Consider the following 14,277-nt stretch of genomic DNA (forward strand, 5'->3'; position numbering starts at 1 on the left):
TTCAGAGAAAAATTAGGACCTTTGGTTGACGGACACCATTTTGAAGATTAATTTGTTACAAATACTATTACTCTAACAGCATAGGTAGCTAGGTAGACATTCTACTCTTAAAAAGTGGAGTTTTTTTAGTAGAGTGCTTGCATAATAAGCTTGTTACAGCATGTTTTATAAACTAGAAGTCAGAATCTTACCTCTGGCAACATGATAAGGCTGAATGTCAGGATAAAGAGAACCATGTTTACGCCATACATCCATCTCAAGAAGAGGAAGTATGAAGCCACTGATGAGCCAAACTGACCTATTAAAAAGAAAATAAAAGTTTTAGAGAGGGGGCAAAACAAGACAAAAGCCAAGTCTTGGTGTCTTCCAAATTGAGTCGTCTCATTGCAACACATTGATTTTTTTGTTCACTTTTGCAGGCTCTAGCAATTTTTTTTTTTTTTCTATCCAGAAAGAGAAAATGTTAACATGATGAAAGTAGATGTGCATTCTACACAATGACTACATCTTTAGAGTCCATCTTCCTGCCTTTTGCTCAGCAGCCAGAGTTGACATTTGAAGAGCCCATTTTATTGAGTTAACACAGTTAAGTGAGAAAATGTATATAAACTGGTTATGTTATTGAGCCCAAGCTCATATTTCTCACCACAGGCCAATAAACCAAGAGATGAGTTGTTAGGGCAAGGGATAATGACTTTATTCAGAAAGCCAGCAAACCAAAAAGATGGTGAAGTTACGCCCCCAAAGAACTATCTGGCCTGGTTTAGAATTTAGGTTTCCTTTATACTAACAGGGGAGGGGAAAAAGTCAAACATTTCCTAGTTCCAGCTAGTTTCCAGAGGGAATGTGTTAATTTCTTCCTTCCTTTAGTCATTCATAGGTGGACCTGATGAGAATGTTCCTCATGAGCTAAACAGAGATATTTTGGCTTAATTCTCATTACCTGGAAGGCAGGATTCCCAGAAATGGGCCATTATGTATAATTTAAACTTACAGGCAACATCCCTTTAGTGGTTAACACAACAGAACACAAAAATTCCTCCCTATTACAGTTACTACAATGCCTGGCCAGTAGTTAGCTATTATTATAATTATAATTACTGTGCTTCTTCCTCTTTTTTCTCAAGCAGCAAAATTCTTTCCAAAGTTTACCACATCTTTTATGGAGAGGAGCCTGGCAGACTACAGTCCATGATGTCACAAAGAGTTGGACATAACTGAGTGACAAACACACACACACATCCTATAGACCATCCTGTGCTGTTCTGAGCAGATGGGGCATTTCACAGATAGTGTAGAAGCTGAAGTCCATTCATTCATTTTTCACATGTTTACCTTCTGTCAGGAATTATCTTAGATGTGAAACATAATATCAGAGACAGGATTGCTGCTCTAATACAATTTATGTTTTACTGAGGTGTGGAAATAAGAAATATGTAATAATTTAAAAAGACATAAAGAAGTAATACATTCATCATAATATATACTACATTACATTAAAATCCTATATTTATAAAAGTATATATAGTAATTTATCCAGATCAGTCCTAGAGGGAAGAAGGTAAAATACTTGAGAGGGGTTGCTTTAGATGGGTTTGTAGAGGAAGGTCTGACTCTCCTGTGAACTTGGCCTAATCTTAGTAAGCAGAGGCTGAAATGAAAGAAGGTAACATTTGAGCAGAGATCTGAAGTTGAAGGAACAGGCAGCAAGGCCCAGGGCTGGGGAAGAGCAGCACAAGCAGAGGAAAATGCAGGACCAAGTATCATGAGGGAAGCCAGAGCTCAGGACAATTGAGGAACAAACCTAAAGGCTTCCGGTTGGAGCACAATGAATAAAGGAAAATGGAGATGGGTGCAGATGAAGAAACCAAACCACAGTGAGTGGGCGGCCTCTTAAGGAAAGGTAAAAAGTGAGCGTTTTATCTCAAATGTGACGAAAAGCCACTGACAGGTGTTAAGCAGTGGGGGTAGGTGGGGAGACTTCAATTTGAACACTCACTTCAGGCCTGGGGAATTAATTGGGAGGGGACAGGCAAGAATGTGCTGTCAACTCACATCTCAGGGAAAGTAAAGTGATCTGTCCAATTCTTATTGACTAAGAAAAACCAAACAAAAGCATTCTCTTAAATCAGAGAATGGAAAAGGAAGAAAAAACTGAATTTGAGTCTCAGGTTAAAATCTCACAGATTAATAAAAGCCAGCATTCTTTGATAATCATTTAAGATTCAATATCAAGTTGCTAGTTTCCCCAGTCTTCCTAATTTTCATTTTCATTGCCCACAAAGAACCAGGGAACACTCTCAGCTACTCTCTGCATCAGGCCCTTTGTCCTGACTCATTCAGCAAAGCACCTCCTGGGGAACACTGCTTTTCTCGGGGTGTCTAGCTTTAAAGCATTGCTGATGGGGAAGAATTATTACAGGAGGAGGGAAGTTAATGTGGGGCAAATTTCAGCCTCTGCTTACTAAGGTAAAGCCAAGCTCATATGAGAGTCAGACCTCTATTTCCAGAATTTAGTCCATTCTTTAGGTACCATCTTACTTACTCTCAGAACACAGTGGCAGTTTTTATAGAAACTTAAAAGGAATTCAGTGTCTAAATGCATGAATGCATGTTAAATTGCTTCAGTTATGTCCAACTCTTTGCAACCTTATGTGTGAACGGTAGCCCTCCAGGCTTCTCTGTCCATGGAAGTTTCCAGGCAAGAATATTGGAGTGGGTTACCATGCCCTCCTCCAGTGGATCTTCTTGACTCCAGGATTGAATCCATGTGTCTTATGTTTCCGGCATTGGTAGGCGGTTTCTTTACCACTAGCATGGCCTGGGAAGCCCCAATTAGACATTTTGTATTTGGATTCATTTCATTTTGTAGAGGGGTACTAAGTTCTACAAAACTTCTAAAAGTGTGTGCTGTTGATAAACATGCCCCCCAGGTGTTGTAACTGGATGCACTGGTCTATCTGCAGAAATGCTGGAGCAGATCCTCCTCTCCTAGGACATCTGATCACCCACCTGGCTCCCAGTGATGTCATATCATTTCATGGTCGTTATCTGTGTTCTCTGGCAACAACTACCCAAGGGCTGCCTCAGCCAGGTTCACTTATCATGTTTTATTGAAGGCAGTGGACTTCCAGCTTATTAGTCATTACAGTTACTCATTAACTGGAGAACATTTGTCTCTAGGTTTCCGTGGCAAGCTTTTCCCTGAAAACACACGTGAAACCCTCTGATATAGAGTTCTGAGCATAGGATACTGACCCATCCTTCCCTCTTTCCCTCCCTCCTTTTTTTCGTCCCTTCCTTCCTAGCCTTTTATGCTTTTGCTCTTCTAATTAGCACCAGGGCCCACCCTTTCCCAGTTCCCCAAACACAATCCCTGGCAAATGAGTGTAAATATACCTAAAAGCAAAAAAGAGAAGCAAATTAAAATATTTCAAAAAATACTCCTTTCATGATATATGGGCTTCTCTGGTTGCTCAGATAGTAAAGAATTTGCCTGCAATGCAGGAGACCTGGGCTCAATCCCTGCATCAGGAAAATCTCTTGGAGAAGGAAATGGCAACCCACTCTAGTATTCTTGCCTGGAGAATTTCACAGACAGAGGAGCCTGGCAGGCAGGCTACAGTCCATAGGGTCCCAAAGAGTCAGACACAACTGAGCAACTGAGGATGCACAGACACATCCGCCCTATATATAATCCATATATATTATATATATTCAACTCCAAAGCTTATAAACTCGAGTTTTTAGACTTGAAAGTGGCTTCAAAACAATTTTTTTTGGAGGTAGAGAAGTGAAAACTAAGGCTTTTCTCTGCAAAATCCTAGGTATAAAGAAAATGAATTGTAGGAAAATAGATTTCATCAAAGCCAGAGTGATTGTAGGAAAGATCCAGACACAGGTCAAAGAGACTGAGGAGTCCAGAAGGCAATGTTCCTTCTGTGTGACACCTACCAAAGTGAGAGGAGGAAAGAACAATAACAAAACAAAGAACAAAGATCATAAAGAAGAGGAAACAAATCAATGGGTTGACATCAAAGTTCCATATGCCCTTTCCCTTTCTCAACACAAAAATGAAAAAGAAGACATTTTCCCCTCTTCATATTCATTTAGCCCAGTGGTTCTATCCTCCCAGAGATTGTTGACTGAAACGGGCATTTCCTTTAAAAAAAGAAACCTTTCTATAGTGAAGCTAAATGAGCATAATTAAAAGAACAGTCATTTCCATGTGCTCAGTCTCTCAAATAAAACTGACTTATTCTTGTAGAGAACAGTAATAATAGTAGTGGCCAACACATTTTGATGGTCAGTTACATATACTGAGAACTTTACTAGCATCAATTCATTTTACTGCCTTGACAATTTGGTAAGGTTAAGTATTATTAGTGCAACTGTGTGGATGGGAAATCAAAAACAGACACAGCAGTTGACTGATCCAAGACTTTATTAATAATAATAATCGCTAAAGTTTAATGACTTTGTTCCAGACATCTACTTGATCTCTGCATATTAATTCATTTAACTATTATCAAATCCCTACCAGGGAATCTATTGCACTCCCATTTTACAGAGACTTAACTCCATAGTTACACATCTAGTAAATGATGGAGCCAGGTTACACTGTATTTACATAAATAGTAAATGATGCAGCCAGAGTTCTAAATCAGATAGTCTTTATCTATAGATGTTTGACTCCAAATTGACATTTCTCTTATCCACAGTGCAATATTGCTCCTCAAGTATAATCACAGTTGCATGCTAATTCACTTCATTCATGTCCAACTCTGTGCGAACCGCTGGACTGTGGCCCGCCAGGCTCCTCTGTCCATGGGGATTCTCCAGGCAAGAGTACTGGAATGGGTTGTTGGGCCCCCCTCCAGGGGATCTTCCCAACCCAGGGGTCGAACCTGCAACTCTTATGTCTCCTGCATTGGCAGGCAGGTTCTTTACCACTAGTGCCATTTGGGATAATCATAGTTAAATTAATCTAAAAAATGTTTTTTTAAAAAAACTATATTATGCTATATAGAATAAATATGCAATGAATGTGTGTGTGAGAGAATAGATATAGGTAATATCCATCAAACAGCTAAGGCTGATCAAATTTACAAATCTGGATTGTGCCCATCAATGACCAATTCCTTTCTCTTTAATCTAATGAATACATTCTGTTTCATTAGTAAATTATTAATATATTAAAAGTCTTTGGTATTTATTAAAATGAAGTCTAAACTTTATGCAATATTCTTTTTCCTGTATTTTCCTGTGTATCTTTTAAATTAATGTTAAGGTTTCATATCTCCCTCTGGATATTTATTATTAAGACAGAGTAATTTGTAGTCTGTCATCGTGTATAATTTCCTCTTGAACAGATGGGTAATAAGACAAGCAGATAAATATGAGCATTTCTAAATGGGAAAAGACCAATTAAATTACCTGCTGTAAAGTACAATATAAATACCATCTTGTTAGGCAAGGATTCAGAGCACAGTTTCTTTCAAACTGATCTAGGGATGGGGAATTAAATGTGGCAAATTTAATTTACATTTTTCTGGAGCCCTTAGGCCAGCAGGGAAACATGTAGTTTAAACTCTGTGCTTTAGGTTGTCTGTCTAAAGCTATTTCTGGTCTTAAAAAAAAAAGTAGTCTATCACACCTTAATTTTTTTTTATGCCTCCTGTTTCTGAAAACTGTCTTTTTTTAAACTTTTTATTTTATATAGCTCGTTAGCCATGTTGTGATAGTTTCAGGTGAATAGTGAAGAGACTCGGCCATGCACATACATGCATCCATTCTCCCCCAAACTCCCCTCCCATCCAGGCTGCCATATGACATTGAGTAGAGTTCCCTGTGCACAGTAGGTCCTTGTTAGTTACCCATTTTAGATATAGCAGTTTATACATGTCCACCCCAAACGTCCTAACTATCCCTTCCCCCCAACCATCTCCCCTGGCAACCATAAGTCTGTTCTCTCAGTCTGTATCACACGTTAACTTTGATGCTGTAATTTACTATTAGGAAGAAGTAGATTTTGATTCTGAGAAAGGCTTGTAATCTCCAACATGAAAGAATTCAACAATTTAATCCATGGTTTTCATAGTAACACAGGAGTCAAGTAGGTATAGGTTATATTTGTACTCCTGGAGTACCAACGTACAGCTTCTTCAGCAAAATATGCAATCCAATGTGGTTTGATAAGGTGCTTCTCAGCAGGTAACCACAGGGTTTTAGGCAAGGTCTTTTATTAAGGCTGATGTAACAGTAAAACTCCATGGCATCACCATATGACACAAAACTTCACAGCAAGAATTATCAAATCTATTTTTTATATGGAAGAAAGTGGAGAGTCAACGAGTACCTGGTCCACTTCAGTACTGGGATCCATGACCTACTGGAATCAAAATGGAAACAGCAAGAGTTTTAGAAATTTACTTTTCCATTTCCATTTGGAAAATGCCTGCTATTTAATTTTATTCAGCATATTCATTAAGACCAAGCATATTCTAGGTCTGGGGGTCCAGGAGTGAACAAAACAAATTTTCTGCCTTCATATCTATTGGAAGAAATGAAAAAAATGAAGTGAAATGACTGTATTTTTCATTTAATTATTTTATTTATTATTTATGTAATAATTTATTTTTAAATTAAATGAAAAATATTATATTTTAGATAGTGATAAGTGTTGAGGAGAAAAATATAGCAAGAAAGGGCTGGCACAGGAATATGTGGGAGGAGTTAATGAGCTGATTTATTCTAATATGTATTATGTATTTGATTAATAAGCTGATGTATTTTAATTCATTGCCATCTGATGATGAGAGACAGAGGACTGAGAGGTCCTCACTCCTAAAACATGCCCAATCTTGTCAGTGAAATATCCATCAACTGTGTTATCTCCCTATGGAGCCTCCACTTTAATTAGGCAACACCACATTTAGCCAGCAGGAAAATCTGCCCTGCTTTCTGGAGGGGTATGGAGGAAAATCAGATTCTACTCAAAACTATTAGAAACCCGAATATAACAAGGCTATGCTCAAAATTATTTTAAATGTTATCCCCTTTTTTAAAATTTTCTTTTATTATTTTTAAAATGACATACTATCATATTTACAATATTTTAAATTTTTTATCTTCCTTTTTCTAAGCCTAGAGCACTATAATAAATAGGTTTTTGATTGAGTATATTCTGCTTTCTCTGTACACTATGAACATTGTACAAAATGAAGGCACAATATGATATTCAGATAGCAAGTTTCTGGATGATTATTGCTTATTCTCACTTCAGAGGCTTGAAAATGATGTTTTGTTTTTCTTTTAAAGATGCTTTAAGATTTCTTCACTATTTTTAGATATGGCTCATTTTAATTATTGTCTAACATCCAAGTGAATGTATATTTTCTTTTTTTGATATTTCTATATGAGTTTATTTTAAATTGAAGTATAGTTGATTTACAATATTTCAAGTCATTATGTATTTTCAATGTCATGTTCATTTCCAAAATAAAAGCTCTGCTTTCCCAATGATATAACTCAGTGTCATTGTGCACATACTGACTTTCATGTGTAGAAGAAAATACAAGGTCAAAATGAGAATAATTTGGTCTAATGCAGAAAAGCAGAGTGGAGTCTCCAGTGCTGCAGTTAGTAAGTGCTAGCAAAGCTTCACAGTGAGCAAAGAGGACATAAAAATGTCTTTATTTGTTTGTTTTCTTGTTTTTAATCTTTTCAGTAGTACAGGACTGAGAAAACCATCTGATAAGCTTATGAGACATTTATCTAGGACAGTATTCCTCATCTAATGAGATCGAATGAGCACTTACTTTCAATTGCCTTGATTTTATTTTCCCACGGGACACAAGCAGCTTTGAAGTTCTCAAAATCTCGGAGAAATTTTGCCCATTTCTGAAAAGAAAGCCAAGTTCAACAGTAAAACCCAACTGCTTGTTTGTTAAGATGTCTATCCCCCACACTCGTCCCAAAATGTCACATGACAATGAGCCTGGAAAGATCTCTCTGGCATCACATAGTGCTTTTTGTAAAAGAGGAAGATGCTAGGTTTCACTTGTTCCCCTGTTCCCCACCTACTCCTGGACCAACTTAATTAAAAGATGTTTACTGGCTTTCTGTTTTACAGAAAATATGCCGACCACTGAAAATGATCTGTTTATTCTGCTACACAATAAGAGAGCAGGGACTGAGTTAGCACCTAATAAGGTATGTGTTTAATTAAATATTCATTGCATGAAGAAATTAAGGAAATATAAATAAGGCATAGTTCCTGCTTTGAAGGGCATCTGGGTCAAGTACACCGTACAGTATGTTAAGTGCTATGACTTTTCATTCTGGTAGAGATAAAACAGTTGTCTAAACGGAAAGGCATGGTGCTATAGGAAAGGGAAGAAAAAAAAAAGAATCATAAACTAGTTTTTGTAAAAGATCTTCCTTCCACTTTATGCAACAATGTTGGGTTACCCATAAGAAGAAGAATGAGGATGGGACAGATAACTTTGCATTTGTATAGATAATGCTGGGATAATGGATGAGCTAAACAGGCATGTGGCACCTAAATAAGATTTGATACAAGTCTGAAGTTAAAAAGATTACCTAAACCAGAAACAACTCAAATGTTCATCTATAATCGAATGGATAAGTAAATTACAATATCTTCATATGATAGAATATAACATGTAAATAAAAATGAACTATAACTCCCATGACATGGACATATTTCATGCAAATAACATTGCTCAAAGAAGCAAGAAACAAAAGCATAAATGCTGTATGATTCCATTTATTTAAACTGTAAAAACAGATAAAACTAATCCATGATATATAAATACGTATCAGAACTATCTATAGATTTCATATTTAAGATAAATGAACTTTATTCACAAAACTCCATCTCTATTAAAACATATTTAGCTTCAGGTGGTATAACATTTGTAAAGAGCAGATAATAATGTCTACATACCTACTTTGCTGTGAGAATTAAATGTGGAAGGACTTTTATAATAAGGACTCAATTTTTATAGAAGGATTTAACTCAGTGCTTGGAACATAGTAAGTGCTAAATAAATGTTAGTCTCTTCTATCTTTTCCAAAAATCTACATTTATATTGGCATATCATTTGTTTTCTCTTATTTACTATCCAATTTATAGTTGATGTACCTAGTAGAGAAGAGTTATATGGCTCTGTAACTTGTAGACATTTGAGAAAGAAACCTTGACCCAGAACCACATAACTCCTAGTGAATGAAAACGAAAGGGGCACAGTCTATTACATTTGGAAGTGATAAAATCATACAAGTCAATCTTTTGCCACAAATCAATGTTTCTCAACTAATTTTTCATTTTAACTCCTTTAAAGAGCCTTTCAGGACAATTTTTTTTTCTTCCTGAATCACCCCTTTCTCCAAATTTCAATAACACAGAGTACTGTGTATCTAGTATAATGTACCTAAGTATACACATAACATGTCGGATTTTTTTTTCACTCTCTCAGAACAGAACCAATTTTACAACCCCTTGGAGGCAATGTGGCTTCCACAGAGTTTATATGGCATCAAACTGACTGAGCTATGAAAATACTTACCTTGGCCATCATCATCTTAAATGCAAACCACCGTTTCCCTTTTCCTTTCCCAAGAGCCCCTTCATTTTCGCTCACAAATTTTTTTGCTTCCCTGAGAAAATAAAACAAAATAAAATGTGGGTGGAGGTTAATATAGTATATAGGTAGTGGATATTTAATTTTATTACGTCTACTGCTTTATTTCTCCTTGACCCTTTTAAACTCTTAACAAGTGACAGAATTTCATAATCTTGGGATTTGTAAAAGATGTTTAAGTTTTAAAATTCTGGCCAAGTGTTTAAGTTTTTAAAATTCTGGCCAGGAAGAATAAGATGTTTTAGTCTCACTTATTAATCAGCTGGAGTCATCAAAAAGCAAGGAATTTGCGCTAAACATCAAAATAGAAACCCCAGTTCTCATTTCTACCACATGTAAAATTGAATCTGAACTTTATTTCAGATTCTGGCAGTCAGAATGTTTATTTTAAAATACTTTCCTTCTTTTTTAAGGATTGCTTTAAAAAAAATAGGGCAGAGTTTGGGACAAACTGACATAGAACACACTTATTGACCTGGTATTTAATCTCATAAAAGCAATTATGACTTAAAACAGAAAAATCATACTACATAAAGCAAAGGGGTTTAGGGAAGAGAGAAAAGGAAAGGAATAATCTTTGGCCTCACATTCTCAAAGGGTTTCAAATTTAAACCTTAACATTCTTCCCAAATATTTGTACTTTTACAGTAGTCATATTAGTGTCGTTGTGTGTGTGATAAAAAGCATTAACTCACCAAAATGGATAGAGTGAACATGTTAAATATACTACAACTTTTATAACCTTTTTTAGTTATTTTTGCTATTGTTGTCTGTTTGCAATTTGGAAAGAATTTTACAAATAGAGGCAGTCCAGACTTGCCCTGACCTCTCAGGGGCCATAAAAGGCATAACCCAAGAGAACCGAGGGATAATCTGAACCTGGACATTGGTTCTACAAATACAACACTGTCGTCACTTGGGTGGCCCCTCAACACATGACTACAAACTTAACACACAAAGTATTCTTTAAGAGGTGAAAGATGAAACTTCATCCTTAAGGTGATGAAGGATATTTCTGTGTTCCTCAGTACCAGTGCTAAGCCCATGATTTTACAATACCCAGTGATCAAAATAGCACATGCCTGCTACCTTAGCCGATAACTAAACAATGGGGCCCCATTATTCACCCATACATGGACACCTACCCATGGCCTGCCATAAAAACACAAGCACAATGGAGAAGATTCTCTTCAGACGTCAGACTCTCCACATCATTTCTTTGATGCCAGGGACAATATCTTATCCTTTTTTCTCCACTAGCACTGTTCACTACTTGGATCATAAGAGGTGTTTAGTAAACTTATTTTCAAGTAAACTTGGGATAGACATGACTGGCATCATTCAGGTAGATGGAAACAGGGGAATGTCTAAAAACTATATTATCCACATCAATTAATGCTCGAAGGCAAAGTCATTCCTAGGCTTTGGAATCACACCCTTCTCTTTTGTCTTCTCAGAAACTAAATAGGACAGCTTCCTAGAAATGAAGAAGAGTTATTAGGCTGGCCTTGTGAAACACTCTGACATATGACAGGACTTCTGGGCTGTGAAGATTAATTGAAAAACAGTTTCTAAAACATTCTACACAGTCTAAGATGTTCGATAAAGCCATATCAACAAGTATAAACTGAACTCTCATGGCTGGGTTTTAAATGCAGGCAATCAAAAACAAGCATATCCCAGTTAAGCTTTAACTATGTGTTATAGAGATGACAAGACAGAAGTGAGTATGGTACCTAACAGACACTTTATAAAATGCTGAACTGATATAAACTGAAAATCAAGTAACCTGATTTTAACGCAGTTCTGTGATTTGTCTCTATGACCTGGTCCATGTTTTTGTCACTCTCTATACCCATGCTGGGGCTTCCGTGGTGGCTCAGACAGTAAAGAATCTGCCTGCAATGCAGGAGACCCAAGTTAGATCCCCTGAAGGAGGACAGGGCAACCCACTTCAGTATTCTTGCCTGGAGAATTCCATGGAGAGAGGAGCCTGGCAGGCTCCAGTCTATGGGATCGCAAAGAGTTGGACACAACAGAGCAACTAACATTTTCACTTTCTTTCATACCCATGCTGAGGAGAATCCTGTTTTTCAAAAGAAAGTGCACTTGCTCAGGACTTGCACACACCTGAGCAAATTCTGCACAGATTCCTTCAGTTACTGTGCAGCTTTTAACAGGGCCAGGATTCTCAAACAAACAAACAGAAATTGAACAAATGCTTCCTGCTTGCTTGGGTGCTGGTGAAAATCTAAGGTGTGACCATAGATGTGAATGTGCTGAAGGCATTACTACACTGTCAGTTCCACTGTAACACTTGTTTTGAAACCAAGAATCTGTTCTAACATGATTGTTATACTATGGAACAACCTGAACATAACACAAACTTTGTGTTTGCTTATGTGTGATTTTTATCTACAAGAAACACTAAGTGAATGCAAAAAAAAAAAAAAGAGAGAGAAAAATCACATCCACCTTAACCTAGAAGGGTATACACAAAATGCACATACCTCATCAACCAGCTACTTCATGACACCCCATGTGTCAGAAAAGCCACATCCATTCAGAGCTGACTTACAATGACCCTCCTTCCAGGCTTTACAATAACTCACAAACTGCAGTCTTACCATTTCCACAAGCAAACTTCAGATCTTTTTAAAGGTAAATAGCCATATTTATTGCAGTATTTATGCACTTCTCAGCCATTTAACATGTGTAAAATATTGCTGCCATTTTCTTAAATTTCTCTTTTTAAAATATGTCATCTATGATGTTCCTGAATATTGTGCCCCATTCCCATTATTCTGTAAGCCCTGTAGTTTTCATTACCCAATCTTCAAGGTGTGGTGATTTTTAGGAACCCATTCATCATGTTATAACAATTATTTGGCATCAAGAACTTTGAAATTCTTAAGACCAAGTATATGTAGGAATTATCACATCATTCTCTATTATAATAAACATATATAAATGGAGAACCAAACATTCTTCTTAGTAGTAAAATCAAAATTTGTTTTTCAAATGTAATAAAGTGACCACTTTACAGACATATCCACAGCTCTTGATATTTAGGACATAATTAAAGAACATCAGTTTGGCCTATTAGAATTATATTGCTTTCTACTTGAGTGGGCAATTAGAAAACCAGACTGCTCTAAGCAATCAGAAGTGTAAAGAAATAGCTATTCTACCCCATAGGTTTTAAATTTTGTGAGCTGATAATTATGTTACAGGAACGGTAAACTAGCAAAATTTAAGAGACAGGGAAGTCAAGGTTATAACCAAATTGAAGTCACCAAAAAATTAATTGTAAATTAAATTATAAAATACAGAAACTTACTTACATGGCTTTCATAAGAGTTTTTAAATCAGTTATTACAGACATACTTCTCCTTTGAACGATCTAAACCCGTTTTTATTTTTTGTCTCTTAAATCGCCAAATTCTCCCTTGTGCTAGGCGCAGTTTCATATTTCTCTTCCAGTACTACCCTACCCCACCCTCAACATACATACACATCCTGAGTTTTCAAACAAAAGGCTGGACTTCACTTCACTCCGTACAATTGCAAATATGAATTTTTTTTTCTCCCTGTAGCTCAGCTGATAAAGAATTCGCCTATAATGCAGGAGACCCTGGTTCTTTTCCTGGATTGGGAAGTTCCCCTGGAGAAGGGCATGGCAAGCCACTCCAGTACTCTTGCCTGGAGAATCCCCATGGACAGGAGAGCCTGGCGGGCCACAGGCTATGGGGTTCCAAAGAGTCACTCACGACTAGCACAGTGCCCTACCCACTCCTCTATTCTCCAAGAGGTCTTCCCCAAGTTTCATCGTTTCATACCTAAGGGCTCCTTGGCCAGCCATTCTAGCTCTTCCTGCTCCCCACTGCCCACCAGGCCCAAATACCTACCAGGGGTAGTGGGCAGAGAAGAATTGTTAAGCAAGAACAGATTCTTGATCCCCCTAATCTGATGCACTTGGGGTATAAGCATCTTGCTCCTTTTGAGCACAGAAGAGGGGAAATTGAGGTGGAAGAGCTCAGAGAAAGAACAAATCTTTATATTATTTTCAGGGCTGACCTTTACAATTAGCTGGCATGATTTTAGGATGGAAGAAACTAGCATCACCCAATCCCATCCTTCCTGGTAACAGATTTCTTAACCAGAAGACAATATCTTCTAACTGTGCTGTTAGGAACAAGATACAAAAAGAAAATATCCAGTATGGAGATAAACACTGAGTGATACTTATCACACTAAAGTAGCCATAACAGATGTCAGAATGCAGGAAAACAAACAGCAGAGTCTTTGAAAACCAAAAGGCAAAAAAAAAATATATTTATTTTTTCTTGTAATGAATCTATTTTCTTACCCATTTGTATTGTTCTGAATAATTTAAAGGGATTTTTCTAGCCATTTTTCATGGCTAACATGAAATAGGCTTTTGGGGATAAATTCTGAACACCTACTAGCCTCAAACCAACCAAATATCTGACTGAAAAGTGTGTGTCATCTCCTTGAACTGCATTCAACAAAAGCTGCCTGCCAAGTCTGTAATCCAGTCTCCATGTCTCAGAGCTCAAAGCCCTGGTACAATATGCACAGTTCTCTG

At 37.0% G+C, this 14,277-nt stretch overlaps 2 protein-coding genes across 2 annotated transcripts in view; one reads left to right on the forward strand and one right to left on the reverse strand.

The window, feature by feature from the left end:
- Positions 1-14,277, forward strand: part of LOC122453369 (60S ribosomal protein L7-like) — a 683,417-nt gene that overhangs the window by 624,222 nt on the left and 44,918 nt on the right. The gene's annotated exons all lie outside the window — the stretch shown is intronic.
- Positions 1-14,277, reverse strand: part of TMC1 (transmembrane channel like 1) — a 103,620-nt gene that overhangs the window by 63,720 nt on the left and 25,623 nt on the right. The window contains 3 exon segments of the mRNA XM_043486403.1: positions 192-298; positions 7,821-7,902; positions 9,594-9,684. Of these exon segments, the coding sequence (XP_043342338.1) occupies positions 192-298; positions 7,821-7,902; positions 9,594-9,684 (280 nt within the window).

The sequence above is a fragment of the Cervus canadensis genome, chromosome 14 (assembly GCF_019320065.1).
Source record: "Cervus canadensis isolate Bull #8, Minnesota chromosome 14, ASM1932006v1, whole genome shotgun sequence".
Taxonomy (NCBI): domain Eukaryota; kingdom Metazoa; phylum Chordata; class Mammalia; order Artiodactyla; family Cervidae; genus Cervus; species Cervus canadensis.